Source organism: Sminthopsis crassicaudata, chromosome 4 (genome assembly GCF_048593235.1).
Source record: "Sminthopsis crassicaudata isolate SCR6 chromosome 4, ASM4859323v1, whole genome shotgun sequence".
NCBI classification, from domain to species: Eukaryota; Metazoa; Chordata; class Mammalia; order Dasyuromorphia; family Dasyuridae; genus Sminthopsis; species Sminthopsis crassicaudata.
The window spans coordinates 15,280,738-15,302,552 of record NC_133620.1 but is presented as its reverse complement, the minus strand read 5'-3'; the positions used below and the strand labels follow the sequence as shown (position 1 = coordinate 15,302,552).

At 39.6% G+C, this 21,815-nt stretch overlaps 1 protein-coding gene across 1 annotated transcript in view; it reads right to left on the bottom strand.

Annotated features, from left to right (window-relative positions):
• Positions 1-1,641: 1,641 nt before the first annotated feature.
• LOC141541558 (RNA polymerase-associated protein CTR9 homolog) overlaps positions 1,642-21,815 on the bottom strand; it is a 101,790-nt gene continuing 81,616 nt past the window's right edge. The window contains exon 5 of the mRNA XM_074265781.1: positions 1,642-15,311. Within this exon, the coding sequence (XP_074121882.1) occupies positions 8,771-12,013 (3,243 nt within the window). The 5' untranslated portion in view covers positions 12,014-15,311 and the 3' untranslated portion in view covers positions 1,642-8,770. The remainder of the gene's footprint in view (positions 15,312-21,815) is intronic.

Below are 21,815 nucleotides of genomic sequence, written 5' to 3'. Positions count from 1 at the left end.
GTACAAGGGATAATGTTGTAAAAAAAATTACCTATGCATATGTACTGTCAAAAAATGTTATAATTATAAAATTAATTTAAAAAAAAACTTTTTCTTTTCAAAACACATACATGGATGATTTTTTGAACATTAGTCCTTGCAAAATCATGTGTTCTAATTCTTCCCCCTCTTTTCTCTACCCTCTTCCCTAAACAGTAAATAATCTATCTTAAACATGGTACAAATATATGTTAAATCCAATATATCACATATATTATTAATAAGTTTGTTGACTGATTGATTAATAGGATATGACAGGTTAAACTAACATCCTTAACATTCTAGGGATAGGATTATATAGAATGTGACAAATGAGTTTGAACTAAAAAAGTTTGAACTCAAATGAGTTTGAACTAAACCTCTGAAGTCCCTGCCAGCTCTAAATCTATTATCTAGAACCTCATAAGCTTTAATCATAAGTATTGGGAGAACCTAGGCAGGGGAGTAATCAGGACTTTGCACCCCTAGCAAAGGCATGCTGGGCAAAATTTAAAAATCAGCTGTCTGGGAGAAAATATATACACATGACATACTTTTATCTTTAATATTTATTATGAACATTTCCTTCATAACTTTCCTCAATCTGGGTAATCAGCAAAATAATAAACAAGTGCTGATATGTAGTACTTAATGTTTTTACAAAGTACAAATTCTCACATTGAAAATTTAACAACTCTCCTGAGTAGTAGAGCTGAGAATTTAACAATCAGCTCTCCTGAATAGTAGAGCCAAGACTAATATACTCTTGAATCTAGTCCTTTCTGAGCCCAAATAACTATGCCTTCCAGGTCTAGATCATAAAAGACCTTGTCAGACCTAAGATTATGTGGTTCTGTGATACCTATTGGTTTGAAAAATGCATGAAGTAAAAGTAGAAATAAAATGTTAAGGGATTCAATACCATAATTCCAGAAGTTCAGGGTCGAGAAATCTATCATATCCTATTAATCAATTAATTAACCAACAAACTTTTGTCACTAATATCCTAGGGATGGGATTACATAGAATGTGGCAAATGAGTTTGAACTAAAAAAGTTTGGACTCAAATGAGTCTGAACAAAACATCTGAAGTCCCTGCCAGTTCTAGATCTATTATCTAGAACCTCATAATATGTCATAAACTTTAATCATAAGTACACTGAGAGAACTTGGGCAGAGGATAATCAGGATGCAAAGGATATATTCATTTTAAAAAGTCTCTATAGAAGGTACCGTTAGAATAAATGAGATGGAGGCTTTTAGAGTCAGAATGGATGAATACCTTAGAGATCATCCAATCAAGAATCACAGATTTAAAGTCTAACCCTTTTATTTAAAGCTGGGGAAACTGAGACCAAGAATGGTTAAATTATTTGCCCAGAATTAAACAACTAGTACATGTTTACAGCAGGGTCTGAACTCTAGCTTCCAGAATTCAGGTCAAGAGTTGTATCCATTAAAAAAAAATATATATATATATATATATATTTATATATTTATATTTATATATATATATTTTTATATTTATATATATATATATTTATATATTTATATATATATATATATATATATATATATATATATATATATATATTTATATTTATTTATTTATAGGTTCTTAAAACAGGAAGGAGCACATTGAGGTAACCTAATACAACACCTTCACTTAACAGATAAGGAAGCTAAAGTTCAGAGAGATCCCATTTCCGGATGATTTAGGCCATGCCTGAAGGGTAGGACTGAGACCCAGAACACAAATCCCTGAACTCCAAACCCAGGATTCTCATGGGCTCTGGAGCAGAATGGAGGCTCTAAGAAGCATCACATGCAGCCCCAAGGCTTTAGAGAGCCCTGTGAATGATGTGGGATGGAGGAGAGTGGAGTCTGAATGGCGGCTAGTGAAGGTGGGACAAAAGGAAATAGCCCCATTAAGAGGTCAGTGCAACAGAATTAGAAAGTAGATAGTTGCTGCCTGGAAGTTTCTTGTTGAGTCTGAGGGCTTGCTGTCTCTGCTTTCATAAGCTTAGAGTTGGAGGCAACTGCAAAGGCTGTAAGAGTCCAACATTTTAAAGAAAAGGAAACTAAGGCACATAGATATGATTTGTGTAGCATACCCCAGTTAGTTAATGCCAAAGACAGGCTTTGAAACTGAATCTTACTGACTTCAGCTCTGCAATGGGATCCTCATCAAGCCCTTGGTTACTATACCCAGGGCATTGTGCCATGGTATAGTAGGTAGAGTTCTGGGCCTGTAGTCATGAAGACCTCAGTTCAAATCTAGATTCAGAAACTTTCTAACTGTGTGATGTTGAGAAAGGCATGCAACCTCCACCTGCCTCAATTTCCTCATCTGTAAAATAGTGATAATAACAGCATCTTATCCCCAGGATTATTGTAAGGATCAAATGAGATGACATTTATAAAGTGCGTAGCAAATAGTAAGCATGAAATAATTCTTGTTTCTTTTCTTGCCCTATAAAAAGCCCTCTTTGTCCTCAGAGAGAGCTTTTAACCTAGTCATTTGACCTGTGCCTTACAAGGTTCACAGAGCATTCTGGCTATGAATGTATTAGAGGGAATCTTGTTTGGGATGCTGGTAAAATGAGCTTTTTCCAGAGTATGGAAACAGGAGCAATAGATGGAATTTGGAAAGAAGTAGCTTTCTCTTTTATTTTAGAAGAAAAATTCTTTAACCCTACAGGCCCCAATGATAACTGTCCCAAAATAGATTGGGCTGTCTCGGGAGGTAGCATGTTCTCTCTCACTGGAGGCCTTTAAGTGGAGGCTGGTGATGGTGCAGAAGCATCTTAGTGATGCAATGAGTAGACCTGGGCTCAGAGTCAGGAAATCCTAAATTCCAATCCAGCTTCTCACATTTATTGGGGGGTTGACCCTGGCAAGTGACTTACTTCCCTCTTTCAGTCTCTTCATCTGGAAAATAAGGATAATAATAGCATTTACATACAAGAGCTGTTGTGACAGACAAAGGAGAGAATACGCATATGTGTGTATACAGTGCTTTGCAAATGTTTAGCACTCTATCAATACAACCTATTATTATTTCTGTAGAAGGGATTCTTGTTCAGAGAAAGCTTAGCCCAGATGGCTTCTGGAATCCCTACTAAGTTACTGGAAAGAGCATCAGATTTGGAATGATAGGGAATGGACTGGAATCCCAATTTTGCCACTTCCTGTGTATATGACCAAAGTCAGGCTGCCTCTTCAGAACCTTTCTATAGTGATAACATCAGAAAATCACTCATCTCTCATTGGAAGAGACTACAGCAGCCATGGAGTCAGAGCCTCTCATTTTACAGATATGGAAACTGAGGCCAAGCAGCGAAATTAGTCCCACAAGACCAGAATTCAGATTTAATGCAGGTTAGAGAGAGAATCATTGGGTTATAAATTTAGAGCTGCCTCATTTTAAAGATGAAGAAACTGAAGACCAGGAACATTCTATGACCGCTTCAAGCTCACCCAAGTCATTCTTCCCAATCTATAAAATAAGTCAGTTGGACTCAATGACATCTAAAGTCCCTTCCGGCTCTCAGTCTAAGAGCTCATGATTCAGAGCCATGTGTTCAAATTAAAAGAAAGATTCTACTGAAGCGATATACACAAAATTCAAGTAAGCTGCTCACAAACACAGGCTGCCGGGAGAGAAATGAAGCAATAGCCCGTTTTATCCCTAGACACAGGACTGCATTAACCACAGCCATCGAGACTTGTTTTCTCTGGTGTCTAAGTGCCCTTTAACTCCTCCTCGGCCTGCATTTCTTGGAAACATGAATTCCTCTGAGATCCATCTGCAAGAATGTGGTCCAGTAAATGCAATTAGCAAGCTCACCACGTGTCTCCCAGAATGATTTCAGCCTCCAGGCCACTCATTTTCCAAGCACGGTCTCTAAAATGACCATTGGTGTTTGTTGCTTTTAAAGCAGGAGATGCTGTTCAAAGACAGCATCAGGGATGGGGACGGGGGCGGGGAGAAGAAGGAGAAAAAGGAGAAAGTAGTTACTCATAAGAGTATAATTATGTACCTATAGACTGTGAATGTCTCCCATGGGTTCTGAGCTGAACTGTGAGCTATAATGAATGCCTAAAAAGGAAAGCTCAGTCCTGCCCTTGAAGAACTTAAAGTCTACTTGGGGTGTTCAACCCCTAAGAATGCAGAGAGAACCAAGGTAATAAAGAGGAAGTTGGACAAGGAGCCATTCTGGACCTCAGATTCCGTCCACCTCCTCTTCTATTCAATCAGACAAGTTCCAAGATCCCTTGCAACTCAATTTGTCCCACATTTTTAACATTCTGGGTTTTAAAGTTCTTTCCAGTTCTAATGTTCTATATTATCTTCCAATGTACAAGTCATTGTAACTCTCCATGCTCTAGCTCCTAACATTTTATACTCTAAGCTCCCTTCCAGCTCTAGCATCCCATGATCTAGCTGCCAACATTCTACATTCTAAAAATGCTTCCTGGACTAAAATTCCATGTTCTAGCTTCCAACAGCTTATATCCTAAAGGTACTTCCAGCTCTGTCTGAAATGCCATGTTCCAGCTTCTAATATGTTCTAAAGATTCTTCCAGCTCTAAAAGGTCATGTTCTTGCTTCAAACAAGTAATATTCTTTCATCTCTAAAGTTTCATGCTCTCGCTTCTAATACTTTATATAATAAAGACTCGTAGCTCTAAAACTCTATGTTCTAGATTCTAACATGGAATAAAGACTCTCTTAGTTCTAAAACTCCATGTTCTAGCTTCTAACATCTATATTATAAAGATTCCTCCAGCTCTGAAATGCCATTTTCTAGCTTCGAACAAGTAATATTCTTTCATCCCTAAAGTTCCCTGTTCTAACTTCTAACATCTTATGTCTTAAAAGATCTTCCAACTTTTTTTTAAGTTTGTGTTCTAACTTTTAATATTCTGTGATTAAAATTTTCTCCATTATTAATGTCCTAAAATAGAGCCATAGAATTGGAGAACTCAAAGGGATCTCAGCCCAACCGACATCACAAAGAAATCCCACTAAAATACTCTTATATGTAATATTCAGCTTTGCTTGAACACCTCCAAGAAGAGGATGCTCACTTCCCCTTGAGATGGCCCAAATCATTTTTAGATAGCTTTCATTCTTTGGAAGCTTTTCTTGATAGCAAACCGAGATGAGTCTCTTTGCACTTCCATCCCTTTCTCCTTGTTCTGCTGTCTGCAGCAAACAGAGCAAGTTGAATTCTTTCCACAACAGATTTTACGATGTTTGAAAACATCTTTTCTGTTCTGTTTTCTCCATCATTCTCAGTTACTTCCACTGATCCTTATATGGGATGGAACCAAGACCTTTCCACCCTCCTCTGAGTGCTCACTTTTAATAACATCAGTCTTAAACCTTGGTACCCAGAGCTGAACATCATACTCCAGATGAGGTCTCTGAAGAATATACGATAGCCCCTCTTTCCGGAAGTTGTGCTTCTCTCATAACAGTCCAAGAAATTATTATCTTTTTTAGGTAGCCACATCACAGATGACTCATCCTGAGCTTGCAGTCCACTAATATCACCCAAATCTTTAAGCAATCTGATCATGTTCCTCCCATTTTCGACTGGTAAGGTTGACTTTTTTGCACTCCATTCTAAGATTTGACATTTAGAGCCTCAGGTTTCTTTGTATTTAGCAAAATACTCTGGCTTATCAAAATCTTTTTGTATCCCAGTTCTGTCATCCATGGGGGCGGCTATCTCTCCCAGCTTAGTATCATTTGAAAAAATAATGAATATTCCATCTATGCCTTTAGCCATATCATTGATAAGAATGTTTAAGAGTACAGGATCAAGTACAGATCATTAAATCCATTCTATATCCCACAGATCAACAATAGGTTCAAGGTTCTCTTCCAGTCTTAACATCCTAATTTTTAATAGTTTTTATTTACCAGATAATATGCATGGGTAATTTTACAACACTGGCAATTGCCAAACCTTTTGTTCTAATTTTTCCCCTCCTTCCCCCTCCCCAAATGGCAGGTTGACCAATACATGTTAAATATGTTAGAGTATAAATTAAATATAATATGTGTATTTACATATAAATACACTATATAAATAAATAATAAATAAAAATATAAATATATAAAAAGTATAAATAAATACATATATAAATACAATATATGACAAATACAGTTGTTTTGTTGTGCAAAAAGAATCAGATTTTGAAATAGTGTTCAATGAGCCTGTGAAGGAAATCCAAAATGTAGGCAGACAAAAACAGAGGGACTGAGATTTCCATGTAATGGTTCATAGTCACCTCCCAGAGTTCTCCTGCTGGGTGTAGCTGGTTCAGTTCATTATTGCTCCATTGAAACTGATTTGGTTCATCTCATTGTTTAAGAGGGCCTTGTCCATCAGAATTGATCATCATATAGTTTTGTTGTTGAAGTATACAACGATCTTCTGATCCTGCTCATTTCACTCAGCATCAGTTCCTGTAAGTCTCTCCAGGCCTTTCTGAAATCCTCCTGCTGGTCATTTCTTACAGAACAATAATATTCCATAATATACCACAATTTATTCAGTCATTCTCCAATTGGATGGGCATCCACTCAGTTTCCAGTTTCTGGCCACCCCAAAGAGGACTGCCACAAACATTCTTATACATACGGGTCCCTTTCCCTCCTTTGAGATCTCTTTGGGATACAAACCCAGTAGCAACACTGCTGGGTCAAAGGGTATGCACAGTTGGATAACTTTTTGAGCATAGTTCCAAATTGCTCTCCAGAATGGCTGGAACATCCTAATTTTTTATCTTCCAATATTCTATTTTCTAATATACCTTCCAGTTCTAAATCTCTTGAGACTAAGATAATAAGGACAGCAATATAAGTGGCAGAGAAGCAGTGGCAGTTAGATAGCTCAGTGGATAGAGGAGTGGGTCTAGAATCAGAAAGAACTGAGTTTAAATCCAGCCTCAGATACTCATTAACTTGGTGACCCTGAGCAAGTCACTTACCCTGCTTGTCTCAGTTTACTCATCTGTAAATGGCAATAATAATAACAGCACCTATCTTCCAAGATTGTGAAGATAAAATGACATGATTACTGAAAATGCTGTTTAAATTTTAAAACATTATTTAGATGCTAGCTACTTTTTATTATCATCATCTTTTATATGATTACATAAGCTGAACATAAAAGATTGATTTAGGATTTGGATGAATTAAAAAGAGAGAGAGAGAGAGAGAGAGAGAGAGAGCATTATGGGTGGGTCAATGACATAAGCAAAGGCATAGAGATGGGAATTCATAAAATCCCTGATCCACTATTTATTAGCTGAGTGTTGCTAGGCAAGTGACTTCTCTTTCATAGATCTTACATTTCTTTTTATTAAAAATAAAGAAATTCATGGAAATATGTTTTATATGACTTTATATGTATAATGGGTATTATATTTCTTGCCTTGTGGATACGAATGGGAGAGAGTGAAATGAGGGAAATCATTTGAAACTAAGACAAAAATAAAAATATTTTTAAATGAGTAAGTTTATAGTTTTAGGTCCTGTGGGCCTCTGATTGAGAGTAAACCTCTCTAATTAACAAAGAAGTTTGGAATAAGGGAGTAATAGTGACTCTCGGGTATTCCCCATTCTCTGAGGAGGCTTTCTTGCCCTTGACTTGTTCCCTTCCCCTGAAATGTATCCCCCACTAATTCTAAGAACTGAATTCCTTTCAATCCTCCAAGTCCCACCCCAGAAGCCTCCTTTGAGGAGACAAAAACCAGCCTGCCTCCTTGGCTGGAAAGGAGTCTCTGAACTTTCTCATAACATCTAGGACTTCTCCAAGAACTCAACCACAACTTTGGTTTTTTTTATTTGCATTTTATTTATCAATCAATGACAGGTCAACAGGCATTTCTTTATTCAGGGCACATTATGTTCCAAGAATTACAATATTCTCAGGGGATCGTACACAAATAAAGATTGATTTCTCCACATGGGCTTTAGAAGACCTCTCCTCTTGCCTTGCAATTCCACACCCCTCTTCGTCCCTACCATAATGTCCAGTCCTGCAACTCTTCAGTTATTTTCTACTTGCATCAAAACTCTTCATTGCCCTTAGGAAATCATTTTGATTCTACATTGTCCTGTTTTCTTGAATCTCTCACCCCCTTATCATATCACTGATCTTGTCCTGCCAAGCCCTGTTCTTGGATCATTCCCACTGTCCATTGCTGTCACTCTTACATGTACACTATAAAAAGTTATAAAACCATACAAATTTATTTTACATAATCTAGACTGGGTCCTCACTGCTTAAAGACAATCTTTTTTTTTATTTCTCTCTAATTAATTCATTTTCTTACTCACTCTCCACAGCAACACTTTCAAACTTTTTCATCTCTCTTCAAATATCCCAAGGCTTTCCATCCTCTCAACTAAGAACCTTGCCTCATATTTCATTGAACAGAATGGAAGCCATTCTATATGAGCTCCTTCTTCTCCCTTATTCCCATTCTCACATAATTCAAATGTCATCTGTTATTATGTCTTTCTTTATTTCCATCTCAGATAATGAGATGACCCTTCATGTCGAAGCTAATATTCCCTAAGTGCACAAGTGATCCCATTCCATCCCAGTATATTGCCCCCTATCACCCAATTCTCTCACTTATCTACAGTCTCTCTCTATCCATTTCTACATTTCTCCCATCCTCAAAAAAGTCTTGCTTGATTGATCCTTCCCCTGCAGCTGTCTTCTCATGACTGTTGTATGTTGGATCTCCGGGGACTGCCTGCTTCGCTCCCAGACTGACTGGGGTTCTCGTCGGAATCGCTCTCAGACATCACTGGTTTCTTGCGTAGATCACCATCACCTGAATCACTGTTGTTATTTCTGGCATGTCCCTCATCGTCAATTTTAACTTTATCTTCATCTGTAGAGTCATCACTTGATGAAATTATGGCTTTTGATTTGATTTTTCCCTTCATTGAAGGAGGCAACCGTTCTGGCTTAGGAGCCTTTTTCTTTTCTGCTCTAGGTGGGCGACACTCTTTCGGTTTGGGGCCATTTTCAGTTTCTTCTCCATCAGATCCATCATCTCCCTTTGGTGCTCGCCTCCGCTTTTTCTTCTTCCTCTCGCCCTCCTCTTCCTTCCTTTCTTGTTGGCTCCCACTGCCTTTCCTTTTCTTCTTCTTGGATACAGGCATATCTTCATCAGTGTCGTCATTGATAAATTCATCAAATTCACCTCTCTTCTCAGAAGGCCTGCCCCCGCTTCCACCGCCACAGCCTCTCTTTTTTTCCTTTGTCCCTCTGGCTTCTCCAGTGAACGTGAGGATATTCTTGGTCTTCTCTACGTACTGGATGCGCTGCTCCAGGAGCTTCTTCTGCTCTTCCTTCTCTCGGAGACACTTCTCTTCCCGCTCCTTCAGCAGTTTTTGCCGCAACAGCTCATTCTCTCGCTCCTGCTTGGCCCGCAGCATCCTCTCTTTCTCATCCTGCTTCTGTGCGCGGGCCACATGGTACTGTGCCTGGCTCAGTAAATCAGAGCACCGCCTGGCTTCTGTAGCAGCAAGGGCCAAGTCCAATTGCATTTTGTCTCCTGCTTTACTCAAATAACTAAAATACCTGTGAGCCAGTTCCAGTTCTTTAACTGCATTAAGTGCCTCTTTGAGATTACTCTTCTCATCCTTAAGGACAGAAGTAGCTAGCCTCTGAAGTACCAGAGCCACATTGAACATGAGAACTGTATCACTGGGTGCCACATGTCTAGCCTTTAGCAAAGTTTGTTTGCATTCCTGCAGCTTGCCACACTTGAAGAGGGCACGAGCCAGATACAACATAACCTCTGTATTCTGATGTTTGTAGAACTTTCGGAGGCAGTTTCCATACATTTGAACAGCACTGACATATTGCTTCTGTTCCACATAGATATGTGCTAAGTTTAGCCACACATCACTAATCTCTGCAGTTGCCTCTCTTACTTGGGCAAAGACATCACGAGCCTCGTTGAAATATCCCTTGTGGGCCAGCACAGCCCCTATGCCACTGACGGCATAGAGGTTCTTAGGATCACTTCTGAGGACTTGCTTGTAGATGGCCAGTGCACGATCCTGATGGCGCTTTTTCTTCTCTTGATCTCCAGTGGGTTGATGCAAAGTTTGTAGCCAAACATTGGCAAGGGCTAGCAGAGAATACGTGTCATTTTGAGTGGATGGTTGTTTTAATATTCTTTCAAATTTCTTTTGACCCGGACCCCATTCTTGCTTGGCCAAATGAAGATTGCCAATCAGAGACCAAGCCTCTGGATGATCCTGATTGATCTGAAGAGCTTCTTTAAACCAATCTGAAGCCTCATAAAAGTTTCCTTTATCTCTAGCCATTGCTCCTAAGCGCAAATAGCAGTCAACATAATTCGGATGTTCTCGTAATATATCTTTATACAGCTTTTCTGCTTCGTGGAATTCACACATTGCCTCATAAAGCCTGGCCAGATTGTACGAGGTTGTAACTGAGATGGCATTACAGTAATATTCCTCATGCTCAGCTTCTGCCTTTGCACGATCCAAAGATGCCAAAAAAGATTTCTTTGCCTCTCCTAAATTTCCGAGTCTAAGATGGAGGGCGCCCACGTTATTCAGAATCTCTGGCGGGACATCAGCTTGTACCTTTTCCTGTAGGATATGGATTGTGGTTCCATAAGCTGACAGTGCACCCTGTAGGTCAGTCTGCTCTAGGATTTGTGCCAATTCGATCCAGGCCTCAACATCATCTGGATGCTGCTCCGTGACCTTCTTCAAGTAGTCCTTGGCAATATCTCGTTTGTCTTGCTCTTCTGAGGCAGCATAGAGAGAGCCAAGAATCTTCATCGTTTCATAATTGTTGGGATAGGCTTTCAAAACTTTCTCAAAACATTGAGATGCATTCTTCTTGTCACCTCGGTAAATATACATTTGGCCCAAACCAAAAAAGGGTAGTACAAAAGAGGATGAGGCATACTGGGTGGCTTGATAGTAGTACTGGAAAGCTTGGTCATAGTCTTCCTGAAGATGGAAAGACCTAGCCAGCTGATAACAGCTTTCTGCCCGCATAGCTTCCACCTCTGTGTTATGAAAAGCATGGAGAGCCAAGTGTTGGGCTTTGTTATAATCCTTTTTGAAGAAGAAGTGATTTGCCAAGTGGTTCAGTACCATAGAATTGCTAGGATTAATTGCATATGCTCGGGAAAGAAGCTGGACTCCATTTTTGATAGAGGCTGCCTCTTTACTATTGAGTTCTAGGACAGCCAATCCAACTAACGCTCCCACACACTTGGAGTTGAGTTCCAGGGCCCTGCTGAATGCCAAGCGAGCTTTCTCCAGTTTGTTCAGTTTCACAAAGCAATGCCCCATTCCCATGCGGACTTCAGCTGGACATCTTGGGTTGGTCCACAGTGCTTTTTTGTAGTAGACAAGGGCTCCTCTGTAATCTTTCTTGTTGAATGAAATACAAGCTTTACCAAGAAGGGCTGGTATGTTATTTGGAGACAGGTTGAGTACAAAATGAAACTGTGCATCCGCCTGGTCCATTTTGTCACCTTCCAACAGACAGAAGGAGGCTCTTCCCAATAAATGGTTCTGATCATACATGATAATTTTGTCAGCCATTGTATACAACAACGTAGCCTGGGTGATGAGCTCTTTCCTATTGTCCTTGTTTTTTTCTTTCCTAGCCTGCTGGACATAGTAGGCTGCCAATGTATCTAAGCAAGTCATCTGGTCTTTCTTATGATCTTCATAATTCAGGTTGCCATCTATTCGCGCTGCTTCCAATAACTTCACAAAATCTTCTGTTTTGCCTTGCTTGTAATATTCCTGCGCTAAGGCAATCCATATGTGTAACTGAGCATGTTCCTGTTTCAGAATACTGATAACTTCATCCCCCTCTGGTAATTGATGGAAGTCGATTTCAATAACCTCATCAGTGTTCCAGAGGGGAATCTCAATGGAGCCTCTCAACATGGCGGGGCCAGCTTCTGTTCCTTCTCGGCAAATATCTCCAGCCAGCTTCAGTCTTTAGCTTCCTCTGAATGCAAAGCCTCCGGCCAGCAAGAAAGTAGACGTGGGAATGAATCAGACTCTGAATCTCCTAGAGTGTGGGAATCAGACTCTGCCTCCCAAAGTGTGGGATTGTGGGTTTCCCAGAAGTCAATCCAAGTTGTGAATCTCCCGGAAGTCTGAGCAGGTTTTTTCCTTTAGACTCACAAATCCACTGAATCCTCACTCTGAATCTCCTCAAGCTTCCCTGAAGTTCTTCTGGGAAGTCTTCTCCAGACTGACTTCTCCACTCAATGCTGGCTCCTTATATCCTCCCAGAGATACTCCATGGGCTTGTGGGAACTCCTTACAGAACCAATGAGCAAACTCCTTTAAAGGTGGAAACTCCTTTAAAGGTGGAAACTCCTCTTTAAAGGTGGAAACTCCTCTTTAAAGGTGGAAACTCCTTTAAAGATGGAAACTCCTCTTTAAAGATGGAAACTCCTCTTTAAAGGTGGAAACTCCTCTTTAAAGGTGGAAACTCCTTTAAAGGTGGAAACTCCTTTAAAGGTGGAAACTCCTCTTTAAAGGTGGAAACTCCTCTTTAAAGGTGGAAACTCCTTTAAAGGTATGAACTCTGAGCTAGAGAATTGTTAAATACCAGAAACAATCATCTCTATGGTGACGACTATCAATTCTTTCATAAAGACCTCCAATCTCTTCCAGCCATTAAACATCTTGAACTAAATATCACATAGGAATTTTAAATTCAATGTGTTTTAAATGAATTTATCTCTCCCCTCTTATTTTCCTAATTTCTCTATTTCTTTTAAGGATACACTATCCTCCCAGATATCCAGGCTGACAACCTCAATCTCATTCTGACTTCTCACTCTCTCATTGCTCCCTCCTGTCAATGCTTGTCATTGCTACCTCCATAATATCTCTTCCACACTCCCCCTTCTCTTCTTTGACCCTCCTACCAGACCCCATAAAGTAGTCGATTACTGTAAAATGGCAGTGTAATCTTTCTCCCACAAGTCTGTCTCCACTGCAATCCATTCTCTACTCAGCTGGCAAGGTAATCTTCTCAAAGTTTAGGTCCAATCATGTCACCTCCTTCCTTATTTTTATTTTTTATTTAAACTTTTTATTTTTAAAACATCTGCATGGATAATTTTTCAACATTGACCCTCGCAGAACCTTGTATTCCAAATGTTCCCCTTCTTGCCCCCTTCCTCTTCCCTTAGATGGCAAGTAATCCGATATGTTAAATATTTGGATATTAAATATGTTAAATATTTGAATAAACATAACCAAACATGTTAAAATATATGTTAAATCCAATATATGTATACATATTTATATAGTTGTCTTGCTGCATAAGAAAAATTAAATCAAAAAAGGAAAAAATGAGTAAAAAAACAAAATGAAGCAAACAAAAAGAATGAGGTGATGTTGTGATCCACACTCAGTGTCCACAAACCACTTTGGGGGTGTAGATGGCTCTCTTCATCACAAGATCATCGGAACTGACCTTTATTATCTCATTGTTGGAAAGGGTCACATCCATCAGAATTGATCATTGTATAATCTTCTTGTTGCCATGAGCAATGATCTCCTGTTTCTACTCATTTTACTCAGCATCAGTTCATGTAAGTCTCCCCAGGCCTTTCTGAAATCATTCTGCTAGTCGTTTCTTGTAGAACAATAATATCCCATAACATACATCTACCATAATTTATTCAGTCATTCCCCAACTGATGAGTATCCACTCAGTTTCCAGTTTCTTGCCACTACAAAAAAAAGGAATGTCACAAACATTTTTGCATGCGTCCTTCCTTATTTTTAACAAACTCCAGTAGCTCCCTAACACTTCCAAGATCCAACAAAAAAACCCTAATAATCTTCTCTCCTCCACCTCCTCATTTTTTCTTGTCTTCTTCCAGCTCACAATCTCAAGTACTTTTCAACCAATTAACTCTGATCTCCTTTTTAATCTACCAACTAGACACTCTCCATTCCAGCTCTGGACATTTTCACTGGCTGTCTCTTATTCCTGGAAGGCTGATCCTCCTTATCTCTGTCTTGTAGTACCTCTGTCTTCCTTCAAGTCTCAAATAAAAGTTCCCCTTCTATAGGAAGGCTTTCCTGCTCCCTTTTAATTCTAATGCCTTCTTTCTCTCTGTTATTTCCTATTTACCCTGTGCATAGCTCGATTTCATATAGTTGTTAGCATGTTGTCTTCCTAAGAGATTATGAGCTTCTTGAGGCAAGCCCTCCATTATGCCTTTCTTTATACCTCCAACACATAGCACTGTGTTTGGAACATAGTAGGTACTTCACAAATGTCCATTAACTAACTCAAATAACTGAAAGGTGTGGAGAACTTATATTGCCACTGTAATTCTTGTTTATTTCTATCAATAATGATAGCTAACATTTAGCTAATGCTCTAAGGTTTGCAAAACACTTTACTTATATTATCTCATCTGATCCTCATAATAATTGTGAGGTTCCTATTTTACAGATAGTGAAACCAAGTTTGAGAGAAATTAAGTCATTTACAAAATCACATAGGCTAATAAATGTTGGGGACATGACTGAAACTTTGGTTTTTATAAGATTGATCACGTGATAATTTTTAAAAAAATAACTGGGGTTTATGTCATGCTTTAAGATTTTAAAATCTCTTTCATTTATTATTTCATTTGATCCTCACAAAAAATCCTATGAAATAGGTGCTATTGTTATCCCCATTTGACAGATGATGAAACTGAAGTTACTAGGGCTTGCTCTGGATTATATAACCAGGAAGTATCTAGGGCAGCATTTGAATACAAGTCTTCCAGATTCCAAATCTTTCCTTACCTACCTACCTACTTGTCAACCAGCTTTTTGTTGATTGTAAAACACACTGTATGTATTCAGTACAGGAAGGAGCAATCTTAAACATTACCCTCCAGCAAGGTTTCTCCCAAGCATAAACCAAAACTACTCAAGATTCCTTGAAAGATACAGCATTAGCAATAATTTTGTTTGACAGCCCTTTGATCATTACTATCAAATGAAACATAAGCCAGAGAGACTAAAAATATTTGCTACGGTGGTGGAAGCTGTCCAGGGTGAAGATCAGATTAAATAAGAATTGCCATAGATGATATAGTCCTTCTGATGGATCCATTCCCCAGGAGATTACAGAGCCTTGTACCATACATGAGATCTTGCTTCTGATGCAGTCCAGGTGTTTGATCAAGGAAACGTCCCATCAATTCTCCAGTGCCTAAAGAATATAAATGAGAAAGAAGATACTACCTGTGCCATCAATTGTCACCAGGACCTTCCTACATAGATGAAATCAGAGAACTGGTCCAAATAATTGTAATCATCTTAAAGAGTTAACTTTAATTATGCTGTTGAAAAATCAAGTGGATAAGATCGAAATCATATGACCAAATCCTTGAATTTATTCACCATGACATATACTTTGGGAGACATTTGGCCCAGATAATGGGCCAAACTCCACGGTAAAAAAGAATGGAAGAGGAGGGAATTCTAAGGGAACTGCTTTTTAACACAATATTCTGGGGATGCTACAAAGTTCTGTCTTGGAGCTTTTAAAAAGTCAAAATTGAAGGCCACCCAAAGGTGAATGCATGATGGGGGTCAGTAGAATGCAACCTATTACCAAGAGTGGCAAAGAGAAGCTGAGTGATGGATGTTGTCAAAGAGATGCGTGTCTAGGGGAAAAAAAGAGAGGGCCAAACACAAGAGCAAGGGGAAAATGATGGACATCCTGAATGCTCCATTATTATCCTCGTAATGTCCAGAGAAATAGACGAAGATCTCCCACTGGAAGAGCTCCCTCCAGGGAAGCCATGCACCAGAAGAACTTAGAATGAAAGATCATGAATAGATTCTAATCTGCATCTCTGAAATGAGTTTCTAGATTAGGAAGATAGTGGATCCATTAAATTTTGTAATCAGAGCCAACAACGACTTCAGATGCCATCACAGCTCTGCCACCATCAAGTAACTAACTATATGAAGCGCAAATCACCTCATCTCTCTCTTTCCTCATTTGTTTTAAATAAAGAATTATCTTTTAAAAATCTCTTATGTTCCAATAATTGTTTGGTCTATACAAACCAATTGTTTGGTATAGATCTGATACCACAAAAAAAAATTATAATTATTTTCTTCCCCCCTTCACAGAAGAAGAAAATGAGACTCTCTCTCAGAGGGAAAATCACCCAAGAGAGAGAATCTTCTCTCAAGATTTCTAACTCCTCTCATCAGCAAAGAAAAGCATGTCACTAACTTGTGGTCCTTTCTTAGTCACAAAACACAACTGTGTAAGTGAAAGGCACTCAAGAAATCTTTGGAGAATAAAATGAAATTTAATTTAATTCCAAGAGGAGAATCATAGCTAAAGAATTTTAGAAGAAACTCACTGCTTCTCCCAAGTATCCCCTTTCCATTGTAAACATCTCTCACTGTTGGGAAGTTCTTCCCTAAGTTAGCTCAAAATACTAGTGACTCTCTAGAATAGAATTCCATCTTTTGATTTTTCTGGTAAATCTGAGATAGCAATGTTTTGCCCTTCAGAGTTGTAAGAGCTCACTGCCCATCACAATACCTAACTAGTGTTAGAAACATAGCCGCATCTTGTAGATTGCTAGACTAAGTACACAGGGCTGATTGGTTGTTGTCCTTCATTCTCTCTCTCTCTTTTTTTTTTTTTTTTTTTTTGAGGCTGGGGTTAAGTGACTTGCCCAGGGTCACACAGCTAAGAAGTGTTAAGTGTCTGAGACCAGATTCGAACTCAAGTCCTCCTGAATTCAAGGCTGGTGCTCTATCCACTGCGCCACCTAGCTGCCCCATTTTCCTTCATTCTCAAAGAAGACCAAAATGGTATCACTATGTTAGAATTGAGTTACAGGGTATCCAACTGTGACTGATCAGACCAATATGAGCTCAGAATGCTCAGTTACAAGTGGGACACAAACAGCCCCTAGGAACATTTTGGGTGGACTCTAATTTTGAACATCTCTTTTTTTTTTTGGGGGGGGGCAATTCAATTTTTCTTTGCTCATAGAGCACAGCCATTTCTCTGATAAGGACTCACCATGCTGGCGGTCCTGGGCCAGTGTCTCCTGTGTCATAACAATCAATTCTAAAATTCTTAAGACCTTGAGAGTGTCCCTGTATCCTTTTTTCTGATTGCTTGCCCTGTGTGAGTTCTCTTTAAAAGACTTTTAGACAGGCATTCATTTGGCATTGGAACCATGTGACCAGCCCAACATCTCTGCTATAGAGTTGGAAGCTCAGCAGGTTAAAGCCAGACAGGACCTCAGTGTCCGGTATCCCATCCTCCCAAGTGATCTTCAGAATCTTCCTCAGATAATTCAAATGGAAGTGACTCCGTTTCCTGGAATGACCCTGGTAGACTGTCCAGGTTTCACAGTCATACAGCAAAGAAGTCAGCCCAATGGCTCTGTAAACCTTCAGTTTGGTAGACACCCTAAAATCTTTCCTCTCCCATAGTTTCCTTTGGAGCTCAGTGCTACTGAGAAAGAGAAGCACCAGGATGACCTTAGGAAAATTTCAGGGTGGGAGGGAACCATTTGGGCCATGTTGACTTTATGATGACTTTTGGGACCCCTAGTTGAAAGTATTCAAGAGGGAGTTGTAAGACTAGCACTCGGGCAAGAGCAACAAACTTTGAATTCACCAAGTGATCATAGAATAGGTTCATGTGGTCTTAGGCTAGGGAAGAAAAAAAGTATAAGTTCCAAGAATGAGAAAACATTCGGGGTGCTGTTTCCCTCAGGCCCTCCATCCAAGCCCTAAAAATCAAGGAAGCTCTCATACATTTAGTCATCAGTGACTAAGCACCGAATATTTCCAAGGCATGAAATCCCAGCACTGGAGGAGACCTCCAAGGCCACTAATCTAACCCAGACAGCCCCTGACTAACCCTCCACCAAAACATCCCCTTTTCTCTATGGGCTCCTTTTACTGATCCTATCAGCTCCTGTGGACTCGATTAACATAATTGTTAACATTTTGGTAGTTCTTTAAGATTTGCAAAGCACTTTACATATTTTATCTCAGTTGGATCCCCACAAACATCCTATATAATAGATGCTATTATTACTCCCATTTTACAGATAAGGAAAAAGCCAGAGCTATTTCTGGACCCTTGCCTGAGGTCACAAAACTAATAAAGGTCTGGAGTAGAATTTGAACTCAGGTCTCCCTATTTGTTTACAACTCTCTTTATAAAGCTAAAGCATTAGGAAAGATGGCATGATATATATATATATATATATATATGTGTGTGTGTGTGTGTGTGTGTGTGTGTGTGTGTGTATACATATATATATATATACCATTTACTAAATATATATGTATACATATATATTTAGTAAATGGTTGTTTTTTCATTCTTTCATTATATCATTTTATCTATCATTATATCTTTCTGTTTTTTTCTTCCTCATTTCTGCATGACCAGTCCCTATCCGTTTCCAGGAAATCATGATTTTGAATTCAGTTTTAAAGAAAGGTAGGGATTCTGAGAGGAGAAATGAGAAGAAAGTGAATTCAGGGCATCAGGCGTATTCCTAAGCCATGGATCAACTTCTATGGGAGTAAAAGTCAGTTTGGGTACACAGAATCCAGGAAGGGAAGTAATATCAAATATACCTGAAAGGTAAATAGAGACAGATTTAGAGAGACTTTAAATACCAAAAATAGAACCTTGTATTTTATCCTGGAGGCAATAAAATTTCACAAGCAAAGAGAGGAGTGACATGGTGGGATAAAGCTCCATTTTTAGGTCTGTCACTTTGACAGCTCTTTGGAGTGTAGATTGGAGAAGAGAGACATTGGAAACAGGGAGATCAGGTTGGGGCTGCATCATTGGAGAACAGCCCAGATGAGAGATTTTAGGGATATATGACTTTTAACACAACTTTTAATCACTTAACACTGAAGGAATCTGGGATAGAAATGAAGGAGAAGGAAGAGATACCAAGGTATAGACCCTGGTGACAGGAAGATTGACCCCACCTCAACAGAAATAAGCATAAGCAGGCTTGAGGGGAAAGAGAGTACAACTGTTTGGGCCATGTTGACTTCATGATGACTTTTGGGACTCCTGGTTGAAAGTATTCAAGAGAAAGTTATTGCACTTGGACAAGAGCAACAAACTTTGAATTCACCAAGTGATCATAGAGTAGGTTCATGTGATCTTAGGCTAGGGAAAAAAACAAGTGTAAGTTCCAAGAATGAGAAAACAATAAAAAAATAAGTTTTTGTGTCTTACACAAAGGTGATGTTGCATCTTGAGTTCTGGCTTCAGTTCTGGACATTTTAGGAAAGGTATTGAAGAGCAGAGAATCATCAAGCAAAGAGAACAAATAGGGATTGGAAGAAGTCTCAAGTCTGTGTCACAGGAGAATCTATTTTTGAAATCGAGAATGTTTCATCTGGAGAAACAAAACTTACAGGGAAAATCACAGTTTTCTTAAAATACTGGAAAGAGCTTTTCCTTGGAAAAAGAAGTCAGATTTTTCTCTGCTTGGCCCCTGAAGGCAGAAGCAAGAACAATTGGTTATAACATCAGAAAGGCATATTTTACCTCGTAACAATATCCAACAATGACTACATCAAGGTGAAATGGGCTGCCTAAAGGACCTTTAGAGTAAGGTTAAGTGACCTGCCCAGGTTCACACATCCTTAAGTGCTTCAATCAGAATTTGTATCTAACTCCAAGTCCAGACCCTGTCCACTACACCATGACCACACATTGGATATATCACAGAGGAGATTCTTGGTCAGGTATGGGTTGGACTAAATGTCCTCCGAGGTTCCCTTCCACTGTCCTGTGTTAAATAAAAATCAATAAGCTCAGCACTCGGGCCTCCAATTAGCACGGCATAATCCTGTGTTTGCTTCAGTGTTGGTTCAAAATTGACACATCTCATGTGCTTGAATTTCCCCGTGATACGGCACACCCTCACAACGGCCAGAACGTGCCTTCTGCTTTCTTGGCTGGGATCCCCATCACCCCACATCCAGGGCAAGCATTTCATCTATGCACATTGATCTGGGGGCTTGGTGCTTCTTCCTATGGTTTTCTGCAATTAAGTTTCAGGTTGTTTTTTTTTTTTTAATTAAATTGTGACTTGGGTTGTTTTAATGGGGGGTTGGGGTGGAGAAGAAGCATTGAAAGGAAGCTAGGAGGAAGGGGGGGGGAGAATGTCTTTTGATAACCATTTTGTGTTCAAGGAATTTAATCCCCAGAAAAAAAGTAATAAAATGTTGTGGTCGAATGGGTTGTGAGAATGCTCTCATTCTTCCTTTTGGAAACATCAGCGTTCACTTGACCGGAGTCAAGCTGGAAGGGTGACTTTAATTGGGTAGGAGCTGGGCTTTATCCTGTTGGCGCAGCAGCCCCTTAATGCATTGCATCTGTTGGGGTGGGGGGGTTTACAAGCCGCAACAAGAGGCCATGGCAGCCACAGCAGTAGCTTTGGGGGCTATTTTGATGGGGGTTGTTCCTCCCCCTCTTGCATGGTGATGGAATCAATTTGGCCTTCTTGCTCTCTTCTTTCTCATGTTGCTGCACCTGTTTTATATTTGACTTTTCATAGATATCCCCAAGGCTCCCAGGCTGCACAGGAGAAGCCAAGTCATGGTAGGTCTCTGTGTTGAATTTTTACAAAGCACAATCCGATTGAATGGGGAATATTTCTCAGGGGGTTGGGGTTGGACATAAAAGACGTGACTAGCTGAGACATTTATGTTCTCCAGGGACCGTGCAACCACAGCCCTGAAGAGATTCCTTAGAGGGACTGGGAAAGTTGGATTCCCACTGTAGAAGAAAGTTCTGCTCTCCCGGCTCCCAGAAAGTAGGATGAGGACCAGTAAGAGAACTTACAGTTACAGGGAAACAGATTTCAGTACAGCAAAAGGAAATTCTGATGACTACTGTATACCTGGGTCTCCTTCTGATGGTGAACAAGGATTATTATTGCCTTTCTTTGTAGGTTCCACATCTAGGCCCTTAGTAAATGGGGGTTGTCTTGACTTGATAGGATTTAGGGCTAGATTGGATTTTTGGATTCATCCAACCCAAGAGTTAATTTTATCAGTGAGGAAGCTCAGGGAATAAGGACTACAGGTGGAACTTGAATTCAGGTCTGCTCTTCCCTTAAGTCCCAGAATTCTTTTCATTACAACTTAGCCAAAGTTTCATAGATAAATGGAGGATCCATGATTGGACAACAATCTCGCTCCAGGCTCAACAATAATCTCAAGGATGTAGCTGTAAACTTCACCTACCTGCTTATCATAAAGGGTCTGACCCATGATTCCCCATCACTATCCCTAGAGGATTCACCCAGGGCCAAATTAGCCACCATTTTGTCTCATCCTTTTTGGCTATCAACGCCACATTTGGATAGTCCTCCTTGGACTTAATATTTTGTCCTCTTGAAGCCCCATCTGGTGGTCACCTCTCTTGCCCCATTGTATTTTTAAGCCTGACTCTAACCTCTCTTCAATGTACTCCCCAGTTATTTTCTTGACTGTAGCCACAAACATGCCTCCTCACCCCATCTTTCAGGTACCAGAACCCTGCCATTGCTTTGGGAAAGGGTCTGACCTTCCCTGTGACTTTAGCTTACAATCCCTCTAAGCCAAAATCTGCTTCCAAAGCCATGTACCCATTAGAGGTGCCCATCAGAATGGGAATGCCACAAAGGGGATTCAGTCT